Genomic DNA, 14,035 nt, shown 5'->3' with positions numbered 1-14,035 from the left:
CCTGTCAGGCCATGCTCCCCATTTAGGCAACAGGCAGGGTGGCAGGCAGAAGTGCCACTGCCCCCCCTGCAAGCACCAGCCAGGAAGAGGGGCCCCCAGCAAAAGTGACTGTGCCACTTCCAGAATTGGCTGCAGGACTTCTGTAAGCAGTGTGGCTGCTTTTTGGCAAGTGAGATTGGCTGCGGGGAACCCCGCCACACTCGCTTACTCAAGAGGCACCAGTCACCCATGCGCACACGGATTGGGACCACAGAACTCACCATTCCCAATTCCAAGTCTGACTCCTCCCAGGAAGTCATTGCTGGCCAATGGCTCACGGTCCCAGACAGTCAACTCCAGACAGATGTGCTGCAAGTCCTCTGGGTTGATGCGATTGTACACAAAGGTGTGGTTGTAGTGAGGGTTCAAGGTCTTCTTTGCTACAGGTGTCTTCCTCTTGGTGCCCTTGTTTCGGTGTGGCAGCAGGTAGCTGTGGGAAGAAGTCCTTACTGTCAGTAATCCCCACAGACAAAATGCTCTTAAAACTGCAGACGTGGGTGAGTTAGACTTTTGTGCAGTGTTACACAAGCTTTATCACATTGCATGGCAGGGAAGACTGCAGCTAAAACATGAGGCTTGAGCACATCACCAAGCAGAGGATGGCACCTTGAGGGGACTTTGAAACAGAATGGGGAAGACAGACCAGGGTGGCTCAGGATACTGTAATAGGCTGTGGGGGCTCCTTTGAAACTAAGCTACTCCCCTTTCCACAGCAGGCATCAGGTCTTCTCAATACCTGTAGTGTGCCCAAGTGTGACAGAACCTCAGTTCCAAGTGGAGCCAAGTATGCAGAGTCCTGGGCAGCAACAGTGTGCATGGCCAGACACAATTACTGGTTAGTTCTGTGATCTCAGGGAAGACATTTTCATTGCAACTCCCAACAGATGAGCCCATTCTGGGGTGTGGGGTTCCCTTGGCTTCTATCCAAGTCAGCGAGAAGAATGAACTTCCCCTCTTCTCTTCTGGAATGACCACTCCCTGGCTGGCACTTGCAGGAATCTGACATAGCTGCTGACCTTGCTGGGTGCAGCTTCTGGGCAAACTGAAGACTCAAGAAGCACTGAATACCCATGGGCTCTAGGTAGAGCTGTAGAAGTGAGCTAGGGCAGACATGTCGCTTCAGTGCACAAAAGGTGGTGGTCAGAGCATAGGTCTGTCAGGGTGACCACACAGCCCTTTCCCGAGCCCAGGCCAGAGGAGAACAGACCTATTTTCCTAGACCTGAGCTGCTCCTCCCACAAACAATATCCAGGTTGTGGTACCTGGAGGAAGTTGCCTTTGTGTTTAGGTCACTTATAGCCTCCCTCCAGTTCCCCAATGCTTAGCATAGTACTAGTACTCACCCTTTGACAAAACTATCAGAGGTCCCACCAGATTTAGCAGCTGTCAAGTTCTTGGCTTCCTTGATCCAGACTTGAAGTTCTCCCCCTTCCTCCCATTTGCCTGGAAGAGAAATCACACAGTCCAAATGTGCAGTTTCAAGAAACTGCACATTTTCAACCAGTTTCTCCCCAAAACACATCTACAGAAGGGCAAAGCCTGGCCTACACTATTCTTCTCTGTAAGAGACCCAGGTCCCAGCATGAGACATTCCATCTGCCTCTGGAACCACTAACCAGTGTGCCATGCTGAGGCCTAGTCTTAGAGGAACTAATCTACACTTCAAGACTGGCAATGCAGCATTCTGCAGGGAAGAGATTCGATAACCCTGTTCTATTTGATGCCAAAGCTTTGCTGCAGTCAGAAGTCCATTACTGATTATTCCATGTCTAGACAGAAAGGAAAATATAAACTACAGCAATGCCAGTACAGCCAGTGGCTTACATTCCAGGCACCATTTTCTTGCTAGAGCTGCTTGGCTGAGCAACTGCTTAGGTTCCTCCACACAAGTGTGGATAGTTCAATGTTTCTGAAGGAATGCTGTGCGTCTGCATACTGGAATTCCACAATGGAGAACAGTTTACATAGCATCTGTGCCACGCTGTTTTGGGTTTTTTTTGATGCATTACATTAACAGCTTAGTTTTAGAGCTCAGACAGATACTCACCCTTTCTGCTAGTGCTTGCTCCCAAGTGTTTGGCAGGTGGGATGTATTTCATGGAAACAACCAGCTCACCTTTATACTGTGGGGAACTGGAGTCAGCACCAGCCTGGAAGATAGGTAAGTCGGGTCACTCAACATTTACTAGGGAAGGATAATGCTAAGTAACATGCACTAAAGAAAGGCTGTCCAACTTGTAAATGACTGGGGCTGCACAGGCCAGGGCCGTCAACAGTATAAGCTGTGGGCCCAACAGGGCCACCGCCATGTGGGCAGCCCCCCTCTCTGATGTGCATGGGAAGCCCCCACCACTGCTACACTGGGCAGGATGGGCAGCGCCCTCCTATAGCTCACCAGCTGTGAGCTCGCCCATCAATGCAAGCTGGACCACTCTGCCTAAACCTGTGGGGAGCCACAGGAAGCAGAAGCTGAAGGAGAGAGTGGAAACCTGGAGACCCCAGCTGCAGGAGCAGCCAGAAGAACAGGGAGTGGCAGCCTAGTAGGAGTATGGAGGCTGCGGATTAAGCCCTCATGGGCTGCATGCAGCCCCTAGGCCACCAGTTAAACATCCTTTAGTGTAAGGCTGCCCAAGAGTTCATTAAGTACAACTGTGCTGAGTCAGGGCATGGCCTAACAAGTATACAGGCTAAGTGTCTGGGCTGCTTCCTGCTCATAAAACATTCTAGCAGGCTGGCTGACATGAATGGTTTGACTTGTCATAAATTGGCGTGCATGCTCCTATCCTAAACTGAAACTACTTCTATAGTTTCATTCAGGGGTTTGCTGCCCTGATCTTAAAATTTTCACTAGTTGCAGGATAGGAACAGACCAATAAAAACACCAGATTCAGCTACATCACAGCAAGCTCTTGCCTTCTTCTGAACTGGTATAAATGAGGAGCAAACAAACCTGGTTCTACTGTATTTGGCTCAGAGATAGTACCTGCTCAAGTGGCAAGACCCCAGGGACATATTTTGGTTAAAACTTCATCCATTTGGGAAAGAGATTCAGTGAAGCCAGCACAAAGTAGGACCTAACCTGGTCTTACTACACATGCTACCGCCACCCAAACATTCTCTTGGGTGTGGAAGTTGCCAGAAGTCCTCTAACAGCAAGAAGCCTCCAGCTCCAGAAGAACAACTGCAGACAGCCAGGGGCTTTGCTTCTACTGCCTGTGCAAACATGAGTTTGCAGTGAAAATGAGAGCAGCCTTTCCATCATCATTCCATGCACCTGGGCTAGATCCAAGTAGTTTCTATGGAACTGTCTCCCATTTAACTGGGTTGAATCGGACTCTTCACTACTGGAACATTTCATAGGGAAATGCTCCTATCCTGGAACTCCTCTGGAATGGTGAATTTCTGAACGATGATGCCCAAGCAAGGACACTTTACAGTGGCAGAAACACTCACTGTGTTGGCACAGAAGGGGGGGGGGGGGGGTAGACAAACACTAAGCAGGACTGAGAAAGCCAACTGGTTTATCAAGTCCAGATCTCTGAAGGTTGGTCTTCAAGACCAGGATCCTACTGTAACACACTTAGAAGCTGACAAGTTCCCATTATCCCCTGCTAGCAAGGTTCCTTTCCATATGCATGGATGGCTTGAAGCACAAGTGATTTGTCCAACCATAGCACAAGACCTCAGCCCTCTGCATTCTGTTTTGGGTCCTAGCCATTTAGCAGCGACTGGAAAGGAGAAATGAAGGAAAGGCAGTACCTCCTATCCAGAGGCACTGGCCAAACAAGGCAAGAGCACTGGCTGTGAGGAGCACTTCCTTGTTGGGGGTGCTGGAGGAATGGGAGGCACAGGAGATTACTTGGGCAGGCAGATGCATCCATACCTTGCCATGCAGAGGGAGACACTCTTCCACCTGGCTCTCAAAGTTCCAGGAATTCATTGGGATCTCCACTTCCCCCAAGAAGGTGTTTCGGCCAAAGCGATCATGGTGCCAGACTGAGAACTGCAAGGTCCTTCCGAGGAGGAGGGACTTGTTAATCTCATACTGTGAAAAGGTAAGAATAGACACAGGAAAGCAAGTGACGACTTCCGGGGCAGCTACAACCATTCCTGGTGCTATCAACATTAAAAAGATGCCATAGTTGGCAACAAAGCTTTCCACCCCCCTCCTGGGATGCTACATGGTACATACGGGTATTGCAGCCTTCTGCTGTGAGGAGGATGCCAAGCTAAGCTACCCAACTGCACTCCAGGAGTCCAGCCTCACAGACCCAGCACATACTTTTCAACAACAGCAAGGGTGAGCCTGCAGCTCAGTGGGAGAAAAGCAATTTGGGTCCAGGTAGGAAGCTCTGAGTTTTCAATGAATCCAATACTGACATTAAGATGCAAGGTTAAAACACCTGCTCCACGCTGACCCAGACACCCGTGCTTTCTGTGTGGGAGCTAGTGGGTAGAGAAGCTCCCTCACCCCAAACCCAGTCAGTCATCGTGCCAGGAAGCCCCAGACTCCTTTAAAGGGGCTTCCCACTAGGAAAGAAGTCTGCATACTGGCAAGAACTTTGCTTAATCAATGTTTGTGCACAAAGTCTTGACCTCAGGTAGTCACAATGCAACAGAAGTGGAAGACACGGGAAGCCTCTGCCTTCCTAGGACCATTTCCTTTCTGGATTTCCAAGCCAGAGCCAGTTCCCTCTGCTGCTAGCATTTGGGGATGGGGAGCATCCATCCCTTCCCAGCCCCCACTGCCTTTTCTGCATCACATCAGCTGCAGCAGGGACTGAATGGAGTGTGCAGTGGCAGCAGGGAGGGGCTCATTGGAAAACAGTTTTTCAGGGACAGGAGGCCGTTCTGAAATGTATCCCCGCCTTCAGCAATGGCACGAGGCACCTAGAGGAAGCCAGAGTATGAGAACAGAGGCCTGGGCTGGGAGGTTGTGAGCAATAGGCACAGCTTCAGGCTCTGACAGTGTACATCCATATTGCTATGGCAACAGGAGCAATAAAACTACAATGCCTATAGCAGGATGGACTTGCTGAGATTTTTTTCCCCCCAGTTGTCCCTGTCCCAGTTCCAGGCCTCTGAGAATAGAACTTTCTACAGAATCTTCACACTATAACCAGAGCACTACACAGGTCAGCACCAGCAGCTCCCTTCAGGACTGTTTTAACTCCCCCCTGAAATGAAAAGATCCAGTGAGTGAGCAAAGGGACCCAGGGGATGGATGCCTCAAGAGGCAGTGGGGCCAAGGGAAGTTTTCCCTCATTACATCTCAATCTGGACCACGCAGCTGCCTCATCCTGTGAGCTTTTGACCAAGTTCTCCAGAGCATGCAGAAGACTATACACCCCCAGTCCCACCTGCTCACCTTGAGGTATTCATTGTACAGGGGGTTCACAGTGTTGCGTTTGATGGTTGTCTTGCGCTTGCCTTGCCGGGATTTGTCAGGCAGGAGGTAAGTCTTCACATAGCTGAAGGGGAAGAGTAGGCAGTGAACCCCATGTCCTAGGGTTTTTCCTCCAGGACTAATACGTTGCCCCTGCTTCTGCCCACCTGACACAAAGCCAGCCTCCTTCCTCCACCATCCCCATCAGACAGGAACACTGTTCAGCTCATGTTTCTTTTCCCAGGCTCATTCCTGTCCTGTGCCTGCCATACTGTACAGAGCCAGGCCTTCCCCCAGCCCCTGCATCAGGCAGCCCTCCCCAGCCCCAAGCCTGCTCTCTCAGGTCTCACGGATTGGAGCGCTTCTTGGCCTCATCAGCATAGGCCAACTGGCGACACTCCTTCACATTGATGAGAAGGGTCTGTGTCTGCAGCTCATAGCTCAGAGAGAAGGCGATTTCTCCTGTGACAGAGACACTGCCGAAGTCACCAGCCTCACTGTAAAGGCTAACCATGCTCCCCAGTGTGCTCTGAAAGACAGACATGGCAACCCTAAACCACTGCCCAGGGCTGCTTCAGGCAGCAGTCTGCTCCCCTCTCACTTCCCTCATACCAACACCCCACCAGCAAACTGTTTCCAGCCTCCTCACTGCAGCAGATCCTAGCACTGAAGGATCTGCCCTATCCCTCTTATCTCCATCTTATTTTCTTGCCCAAAGAAAGGACTTCTTCCCTGTTCCACAGTCAGTCTCCTGTTATAACAGAGTGCTTTTCACTCAAAAGGCCCTTAAAAGCTTCAGACACCCTTTCAAGTATCATGGGATGGAAGCAAAGCAATTCAAGTTTGAGTTACAAGTCACTGGAAGGGCTGGGCATGGCACATTGGGCTTTGAACACAAGAGTACTGCCTCCTTGCATGGAAGTATTTCTGCCTGCAGCCCTAAGAAGTGCAAGGCAGCAGGGCCTTGGAGACTCACCGAAGAAGTGCCACTGCGTATGCTGTTCCTGGCTGTCCTCCGGCGATGAATCTCAACCAGGTTGTCAATGTCTTCCTCCACCTCATCCTATAATAAGAGACAAAACCATCCAGACAAGTAGAAAAACACCAGTTCTTATGGAAGCAGCCACAGCCACTGAGGGTCTTTATCCAGTACACCTCATATCAGGGAAAATGCCTCTGTTTGGCAGGGAACAGGAGACAGAGAAGAGCAAATGATTAGAATACAAATTCTACCCTCATAGTCTCTGAAGTGAGAGCTTTACATGGCAACTCAAGAGAATTAAAGCCATTTCCAGCTTCACCTACAAGTCAATTCAGTTGCACACTGCAGTTCTGCTGGTTGAGATGGAAGGAGGCTGTAGAATAGGAGAGTGACTCCACTCCAGTCCCAGGGTCCACAGAGGATAGTAGAGTTCAGGGGGCACTACCCTACCTTAAGCAAAACAGGTTGACCATACAGAGTGAGATGACCTCACCATTTCAGTGTTGAGACCTGGAACAGACTTGCTTCTATCTCCCAAAGAGCCAGTCTCACGTCCCATGTCCTCTGGACGCAGATCAATCACTGACTTGGTGTAGTCTGTGACAAAGACAGGAAAAGGAGAATACAGTCTACACGTCTCCCATCCAAAGGTCACAACATTTTGAGCTGGTCTTGTGCTCAATCATCCACTGATACAGGCATGTTCCATAGCAGCACTGCTCCCTTTTTAGAGAGGAAACTGAGCCAGAGGGGAAGAAGTATCCCAGTAAGCAGGAGAGGTAGGAATAGAAGCCAGATATCCAGGAAGAGAGCCCAACAGTACTAAGCCCCTCCTACTCTGAAAGATGCCTTACCTGCAGGCCTTAAAATCCTCCTGGGATTCTTCTTAAATATGGTTTCATTCTCATCTGCAGAAGCTCCACTTTGGCTTTCCAAATGCACTTCCTAGGAAGGAACCCCCCCGCCCCACCAGACTGTTCAGAGAGGAGGAATGTGGCTTTGCAGAGCTCCTGACCCCAGACCCTCCAAACAGGGGAATTCAACTGCTCTAGCAGGAGTAAACAGTGCATACATTTTCCAAGTCAGAGGGATGAGCATCTCTGGAGTGGATAGGGACTGTTAAAGTGGATACACTGGACCCTGTGGGTCCTGGGGTTTGCTTTCCCTCCTGGAGCGAGGCAGCTTTATCCAAAGAATTTCTCCTGCAGACAATACAAAGAAAAAAGTCAGTCTTGGTCTGTCTAAATTATTATATATATATATATATATATATATATATATATATATATAGCATGGGAGCTTCTTGCCAGGGGAGACAGGAAATGCTGCCTAGTGACCATGAAGTTATTGACTGAGTACTTCCTTCCCTCAACAGCACTGAAAACAGCCCTCAAGCAAGACTGCTTAGCTGTGATGCTTCAATGTTGCATGCTGGGCAGGTTAAGTGAAGGAGCTTAGGGCCCTTATCTACCCAGTTAGCTTTACTGCTGCAATGTGCGTCACAGCCAGACTTGATGTACTTACTACTTAACAGCAGTGCTACTGCAAACAGCACAGAATACACCTTGCTCCTCCCATAGCAAGACTAGAACTCTAGGCCCCTCAGGGTGCCCTGCAGGCCTTAAGATACCAGCCAGTTCTGGACACAGAAGTAGCTGCCAGCTCAGAAAGACCTAGGTACAGGAAAGCCTGTATTTTTTTTTTATTTTTTTTTTGGGGGGGGGGGGGGGTGCAGGAAGATTAGCTGCCTGCAGGGGGGAGCCATCACCAATTCCCAAGAACATTTGACATGAAGCAGAGGCTGGTTCATGACTTGCTTTCAGACATACCCCAAGACTAGCTATTTCTGAAGAAATGAGCTTCTCTCCTACCTCAAACTGAATGGATTCTCTAAACTGCCATTTGAATAGGTGGAGGGAAGAAACAAAGATATCAGCAGAGGAGACAACCCAGGAGCTGGGAAGAGGACATACGGAATCCCTCCCAGGGCACCATTTCTGAGCCAGTCTCAAGGGTCCTGGAACCTCACCAGCTTATTTCTTATACAAGTCCCATTGCCCTCTAACAATGACCTTCAGGCCTGACTACTGGCACTCCCCTGCTACAGCACAGGTACCAGATCTTCTAACCTGGAGCTGGCAGCCATGCCAGTGGAGCCAGGTCTGTACCCATCCAGGCTCATGTTTTCCATAGACTCCGTATCACTCTTTGCATCTTGTGGAACCGAGGCTTCAGAAGGCAAACTGAAGAGACAAGACTTATGTCTGTCAACTGGCAGGGAGGATCACTCAACTGCAGCACAAGAGGCAACCCCCACCAAGACACAGAAAGAGAGGGGGGCTGGGCTGCCAGCCAGTACCTTATTAGTCACATAGGTGCTGCTCCCTCCCTCCCCAGGGTCTGGAGGAGGACACTAGATACTGACCACAAAGAGATTAAGGGGGCTCAAGCCACAGCTTATAAAACAGTAGATTTGCCATTAAAAAGCAATAGATACAATAAAATCCATCTGAATTGGCCACTATAATGATCACAAAAAGCTAGGTTGGTTTGGAGATCTGCTAAAGTCCTTGGGAAGGCTCCCCTGGAGGGATGAGGTGTAAGAGAATTCAGTCACCAGTGACAAAGCTTAATGTTTAACAGTATCCAAGAGATCCCTGAAAGTGAGTATCAAGAAGCAGAGGCAGTTTCCAAAAGGCAGTATCTACTTCCAGCGCACCCCAGGTACCTTATAGATACACTCCCATAACTGAAGTAATTAGACTAAAAACACATCTCCAATGGTTCATTCCTTCAGGGGCAGATCACAGCTGAGCTTCAAGCCATGTGATCAAGGGTCACTTGTGACTGGGGTGGTATGAAGCTACTTCAAAGCAGTGAGAAATGACAGAGAAACGAGTCTATGGTTGCCTGGTTGTGCCTGCATCCCACATACCAAGGAAGGCAACACCAGTGGATGGGCCTGCCTGAAGGAACAGGGCTGAACCAATGGATAAAGTGTACCCTTTCTTCAATCCAAGGCTCTGCCAATCTTGGAGAAAATATTGGAGAAGACGAGTCAGGGCCAGGAAAGTCTGGAACTACAGCCTCCCATACCAGTGGTAAGGTAACCCAAAGCATCAAATTTTAAGCAAAGAAAAGAGCTGCTGCAGTCATGCGTTTGTTAAGGCTTAGGTTCTATTATTATTTCTAGTATCAGCCACCACCCCCCCCGAATCAAAGCCAATGCTACCTTCTGCTACTGTCAAGGCTCTCTTCCCTGAAGACACTAGCCCTTATTATCCCACTGTTTTGATCCATGCACATGGAATGCAAGCTAAGCTGGGATGCAATTCCCAGGTACCAGGGAAACAAGAGGATGGGAAAGCAGGTACATAGGAAAATTATTGAGCTGAAAAGTGCCCTCTCCCCCAGTTGGGAGAAACAGAGACTTTTGCAGAGCCAACATGGCCTCACCTTGGTCCCTTCCGTCTGTCCTGGGGACTCTTCTGCCAGGTGCCAGGGGAGTTCTTGGGATCAGCCCGCTGTGCCTGCTGGAGAAGCGTTTGCCCCACTGTCTCCCTTTTGCTAGCTGAGAGAGAAGGAGGGACACCAGGCTGACCCCAAAGCTGCCTAGAGACCTCCCACATCCAAACCCATCATCACTCAGGAGCACCCAAACAAGAATCCCCCATTCAAAATTGGAGGGCCCTCAAAGGGTAAGATAGGAGTCATTTGCAGGGTTACACTGCACAGCCTGTTACTCAGCCCACATTAATGCTCTCCAACATGGACCTCTCCCCTCACCAGCGTGACTGCACCTACCTGCAGGTTTGTGCCTAAGAGACAATCGCACTACGTCACTCCCTGGCCTGTTTGCAAAGCGATTGACCCTCTGGTCATAAAACCAGTCGCCAGTTGCCTTCTTCAGCTCTCTGCCAGGGGAAAGGGGAAGTTAGAGGCTGCTCTCACCATACACAAAGGTCAGCATTCTGCCCCATCACTCTACCAGCCCAAAAGGGAACATTTAGGCAGCAAAGTCAAGAAGCACAGAGACAAGATCCCAGTCCTATGAGGCTGACATGCTAGCTTACACAGCTTATGGACTCAACTGCCCCAGAGCCAAGAGGCCAGGGTCAGCCCCAGCAGAGTCAGCCAAAGTCACAGCCTTCATAGAGAGACAAGAATAAGCAGATTTTGGGTGCAAAAGCTGCATGAGACTCTCCCAAGGAGCTGCAGCAGAAGAAGCTGTGGGGCAAGCCACAGGAGAGAGAGGAGCAGTCAAAAGGAAAAGGAGACATAGAGGGTAAGGCAGGGGAAGGGAGAAGTTTGCATCCTGCTTGTGAGGAGCAAGTGGGGGACACAAGCATGGTCCGGACAACATGGGACTATGAAGTCCAAGCCAAGGAAAGAAAGGAACAAGCTAAGACAGGACAGAGCCAAGACTCCTGGCAGAGGAAGTGGAGAAGGGCAGGTTCTAGAGACAGAGGAAGCCATGAGGACTTTGTTGCATACAGGAGGAAGAGGAGGAGGGGTGTCTGTCATGGCACTGGGGTTACAAGCCTGGATGGCCACTGGTGAGGAGGGAATAGGCAAGGAGACAACAGTGGTCAGGGCTCTGAAGTGCTCAGCACAGCCCCCTCACAGGCTCACACTCACGCCTCCTTGATGCAGACTTTGCAACGCCAGGTGCTGTTGATGCTGTAGGAGCGGCAGTCGCGACACACCAGGTGGTTGCAGCCACGGCAGGTATTGGCCTTGGGGCTCACTCGGCCCAGACTCTGCTGGCACCGGGCACAGGTCCGCTCGCTATAGCGCTGGCTACTCCTCTTGGCCCCTTTGCGCCGGATCTCCAGCAGCTCATTCTTCAGCCGCCTGCTCAAACCCAAAAGCCAGGAACAGTTAAAACTCAGAGAGAAAACCCCATGACACTAGTTGATACAACTTCTTCCTTGAAAACCAGCTTGAGCAAGGCTGTGCTGCCTACCCCATTCACCCTCACCCAGGAGGGTGGACACACAACACATCATGCCCAGTTGCATGATCCCTGACCCACTCTACCTTGCCATTGTTGGCAAAACCTAACAGAGCAGGAACTGAAGGGGGAGACTGAAGGACAAGTTCTGCATCCCCTCCATGCTCTCACCTGATTCGCCTCTCTTCAGCTTTCCGCAGTTCCTCATCCCGTTGCAGGACCTGCAGGATCAAATCCCTCTCCGTGTCCAACAGGAAAGACAGGTCAACAGCCTCTGACATGGCTTCTCTGGAGCCGCCCACCCTTTTTTAAAGCAGGTGGCCTCCTCCAAGCTAGAAGCAAATGAGCAAGTTCATAAAGTCAAGTGCTGCACTGCTGCATGCCTCTAGCACATGCTGCACTGGTCTGAGAAGAGACCCTCCCCAAATCCCCAAATGCAGTCAAATTGACGCAGTATTTATCATAGGTTTGGCCCTGCAGTTCCTTCACCTCATAGCAAGTCTGCCTACACAGGAGTCCATGTTGCTACATGCATCAGGCTCTGACGCACAGCCAGCTTCATCTCCTCCCCTTCCATTCCTGGGGCACTGCCTCTGCTGCCCTCTCAGCTACCTAGGAGGCACATCAGTGTGTTCTGGCACTCCAGTACTCTGCACGTGCCTTAACACACCCTTGGGGGAGCATTAGGCAGTTATGTCAATTCACCAGCAGGCTTGGGGGGGAGGGGGGGGGTTGTCCCCTGCATCCAACATTGTCAGGACCATGGACTGGGGGGGGAGGGAGGAAGGGAGAGCAGGAGTAGGACGGAATAGATTTTAGAATTGGCACTGCCCCTCCTCTTTCTAGCAGCTTGAAAGTGCCTGGATAGTCATGACTTTCTAAGCTTCTGATCTTCCCATACCTGAAGAAGCTACTGTGCATCTAGTGAACTAGCAGTAGGTAGCTACTTCTAGCCTGTAGATTCTAGCCCATGAGGTTTCTCCCTTTGGCCCCACTGATGGGCAGGACTTGGGAGATTTAAAAATAAAACAAATTTGCTCCATCCAGAAGCTGCAGATGCAGCAAAGAGTTGCTTGTGCTTTATAACAGACTATCTACAAAGCTTGCCTTTATCAAGTTGCTTTCATTCCCAGAGCAGCACAATATATCAGACACTGCACAGAAGGAGCAAGCCAGGAAGAGCTTTTAGAAGCATCCGTCTCCCTTAGGCTCTGAAGTACACACACATCACAACTCATTACATCGAAAAGCAGCGCTGCCACTACGTTTGTCAGTCTTAACCGAATCACTTCCTGAACTGAGCTCCTGCTGTTCACAGAGCATTGCTTTCAAGTACAACCAGCAGAAATTTTGCCCTTCTGCAATGCTGTCCAGAAGGGACCTTCCTGCTTCCTAAATGATACCACAGCCATGGCTATGGTTACAGACCTGCTGAGATTCCACAGGGCAACAGGGATTAGAGGTCACTGGAACAGGAGGCGAGTGCCTCAGGAGGCAAGTCTTGTTTTAAGATGTATTAAATTTAGCACCCTCTCTTTTTTTCTTTTTTTAAGGGCCAGCATGAGATACAGCAGAGGCTTGGTAACAGCACAAAGTAAAAAGTAAACCCACAGTTGAGGACTGTTGTTCTCATGAACACCAAGCAAAACTAAGTTGTCGTGTTAGAGTTTGCAAAAGCTTCTGAACTGCAGTTTACATATTGTGTGTGTGTATAAAGAATCAACTCCCATGAACACCCCTGCCTTCTAATCCTTTAGGGTAGGTACCCTTAAAGTTTCTAATTCAATTTTCTCTGACTTTTAACTAAACAGCCACTGTCTCCTAAACAACTGATTCTGGCTCATTCCCCCCTCCCCATTTTCAGTCTAAGCAATATTCTAAAAAAAAAAAATAAAATAAAATAATAATAATATCAAAAACAAATGTACTATGGGACTAGGTTCAGAATTAAAAACCCAATTTAACCTGGAAGTTTTGCCTCCCCTATTATTTCCAAGTTAAAAGAAAAAATAATTATTTTAAAAACCCCACTGAAATCATAAGAAATATTATCTGAGTTTTAAAGAACTCTCCGACAGTTTAGACGATTATGCTAATGTATGTGACAAATAGAAAATAAAATGGATAATTGTATTATTGTTCTTGTGGAATAAGATGCAAAACAGAAAATAAAAACATCTACATTTAAAGTTAAATAATCACACATCAGGTGCTCTTCACTCAGGCTGCTAAATTTAACAGGAGTTTTAAAACTGACCATATTTCTTTAAAACAGCCTTGTTCTACTAATATGGACCAAAATTAAAAACCATTTCATAAAGAATAAAAGACTAGACCTAGAAACATAATAAGAACAGGAAAGAACTAGCTGGTATACTAAATAAATCTATTCCAGCAGTTTCTTCAAAGTCTTTCTGAAATAATCCCACATCCAGGAATGAGCATCTAAAGTGCGTTCCATACAGCCCCTCCATCATCAAGTCTGTTACCACAGTAAGCAAAATTGAGCAGTGTTTTCTACTCATAGATTCATAGATGTTAGGGTTGGAAGGGACCTCAATAGATCATCGAGTCCGACCCCCTGCATAGGCAGGAAAAAGTGCTGGGTTCAGATGACCCCAGCTAGATGCCTATCTAACCTCCTCTTGAAGACCCCCAGGGTAGGGGAGAGCAC

General features: G+C 49.0%; 1 protein-coding gene across 6 annotated transcripts in view; it reads right to left on the bottom strand.

Annotated features, from left to right (window-relative positions):
* SYTL4 (synaptotagmin like 4) overlaps nucleotides 1-14,035 on the bottom strand; it is a 28,189-nt gene that overhangs the window by 1,458 nt on the left and 12,696 nt on the right. For 5 of the 6 annotated variants that reach the window (XM_014599213.2, XM_014599215.3, XM_059732723.1 and 2 more), the window contains exons 2-16: nucleotides 11,533-11,693; nucleotides 11,046-11,261; nucleotides 10,212-10,321; nucleotides 9,864-9,978; nucleotides 8,537-8,650; nucleotides 7,480-7,609; nucleotides 7,262-7,352; nucleotides 6,901-7,004; nucleotides 6,402-6,488; nucleotides 5,776-5,954; nucleotides 5,408-5,510; nucleotides 3,923-4,084; nucleotides 2,087-2,189; nucleotides 1,383-1,482; nucleotides 261-469 (exon numbers count right to left, since the gene is read on the bottom strand). In XM_014599213.2, the coding sequence (XP_014454699.1) occupies nucleotides 261-469; nucleotides 1,383-1,482; nucleotides 2,087-2,189; nucleotides 3,923-4,084; nucleotides 5,408-5,510; nucleotides 5,776-5,954; nucleotides 6,402-6,488; nucleotides 6,901-7,004; nucleotides 7,262-7,352; nucleotides 7,480-7,609; nucleotides 8,537-8,650; nucleotides 9,864-9,978; nucleotides 10,212-10,321; nucleotides 11,046-11,261; nucleotides 11,533-11,642 (1,933 nt within the window). In that variant the 5' untranslated portion in view covers nucleotides 11,643-11,693. The remainder of the gene's footprint in view (nucleotides 1-260; nucleotides 470-1,382; nucleotides 1,483-2,086; nucleotides 2,190-3,922; nucleotides 4,085-5,407; nucleotides 5,511-5,775; nucleotides 5,955-6,401; nucleotides 6,489-6,900; nucleotides 7,005-7,261; nucleotides 7,353-7,479; nucleotides 7,610-8,536; nucleotides 8,651-9,863; nucleotides 9,979-10,211; nucleotides 10,322-11,045; nucleotides 11,262-11,532; nucleotides 11,694-14,035) is intronic. The other variant, XM_059732724.1, reaches the window with a different exon arrangement.

This window comes from Alligator mississippiensis, chromosome 8, assembly GCF_030867095.1.
Source record: "Alligator mississippiensis isolate rAllMis1 chromosome 8, rAllMis1, whole genome shotgun sequence".
Taxonomy (NCBI): domain Eukaryota; kingdom Metazoa; phylum Chordata; order Crocodylia; family Alligatoridae; genus Alligator; species Alligator mississippiensis.
The sequence above is the reverse complement of the archived record's forward strand: the minus strand, read 5'-3'. Positions and strand labels throughout refer to the sequence as shown.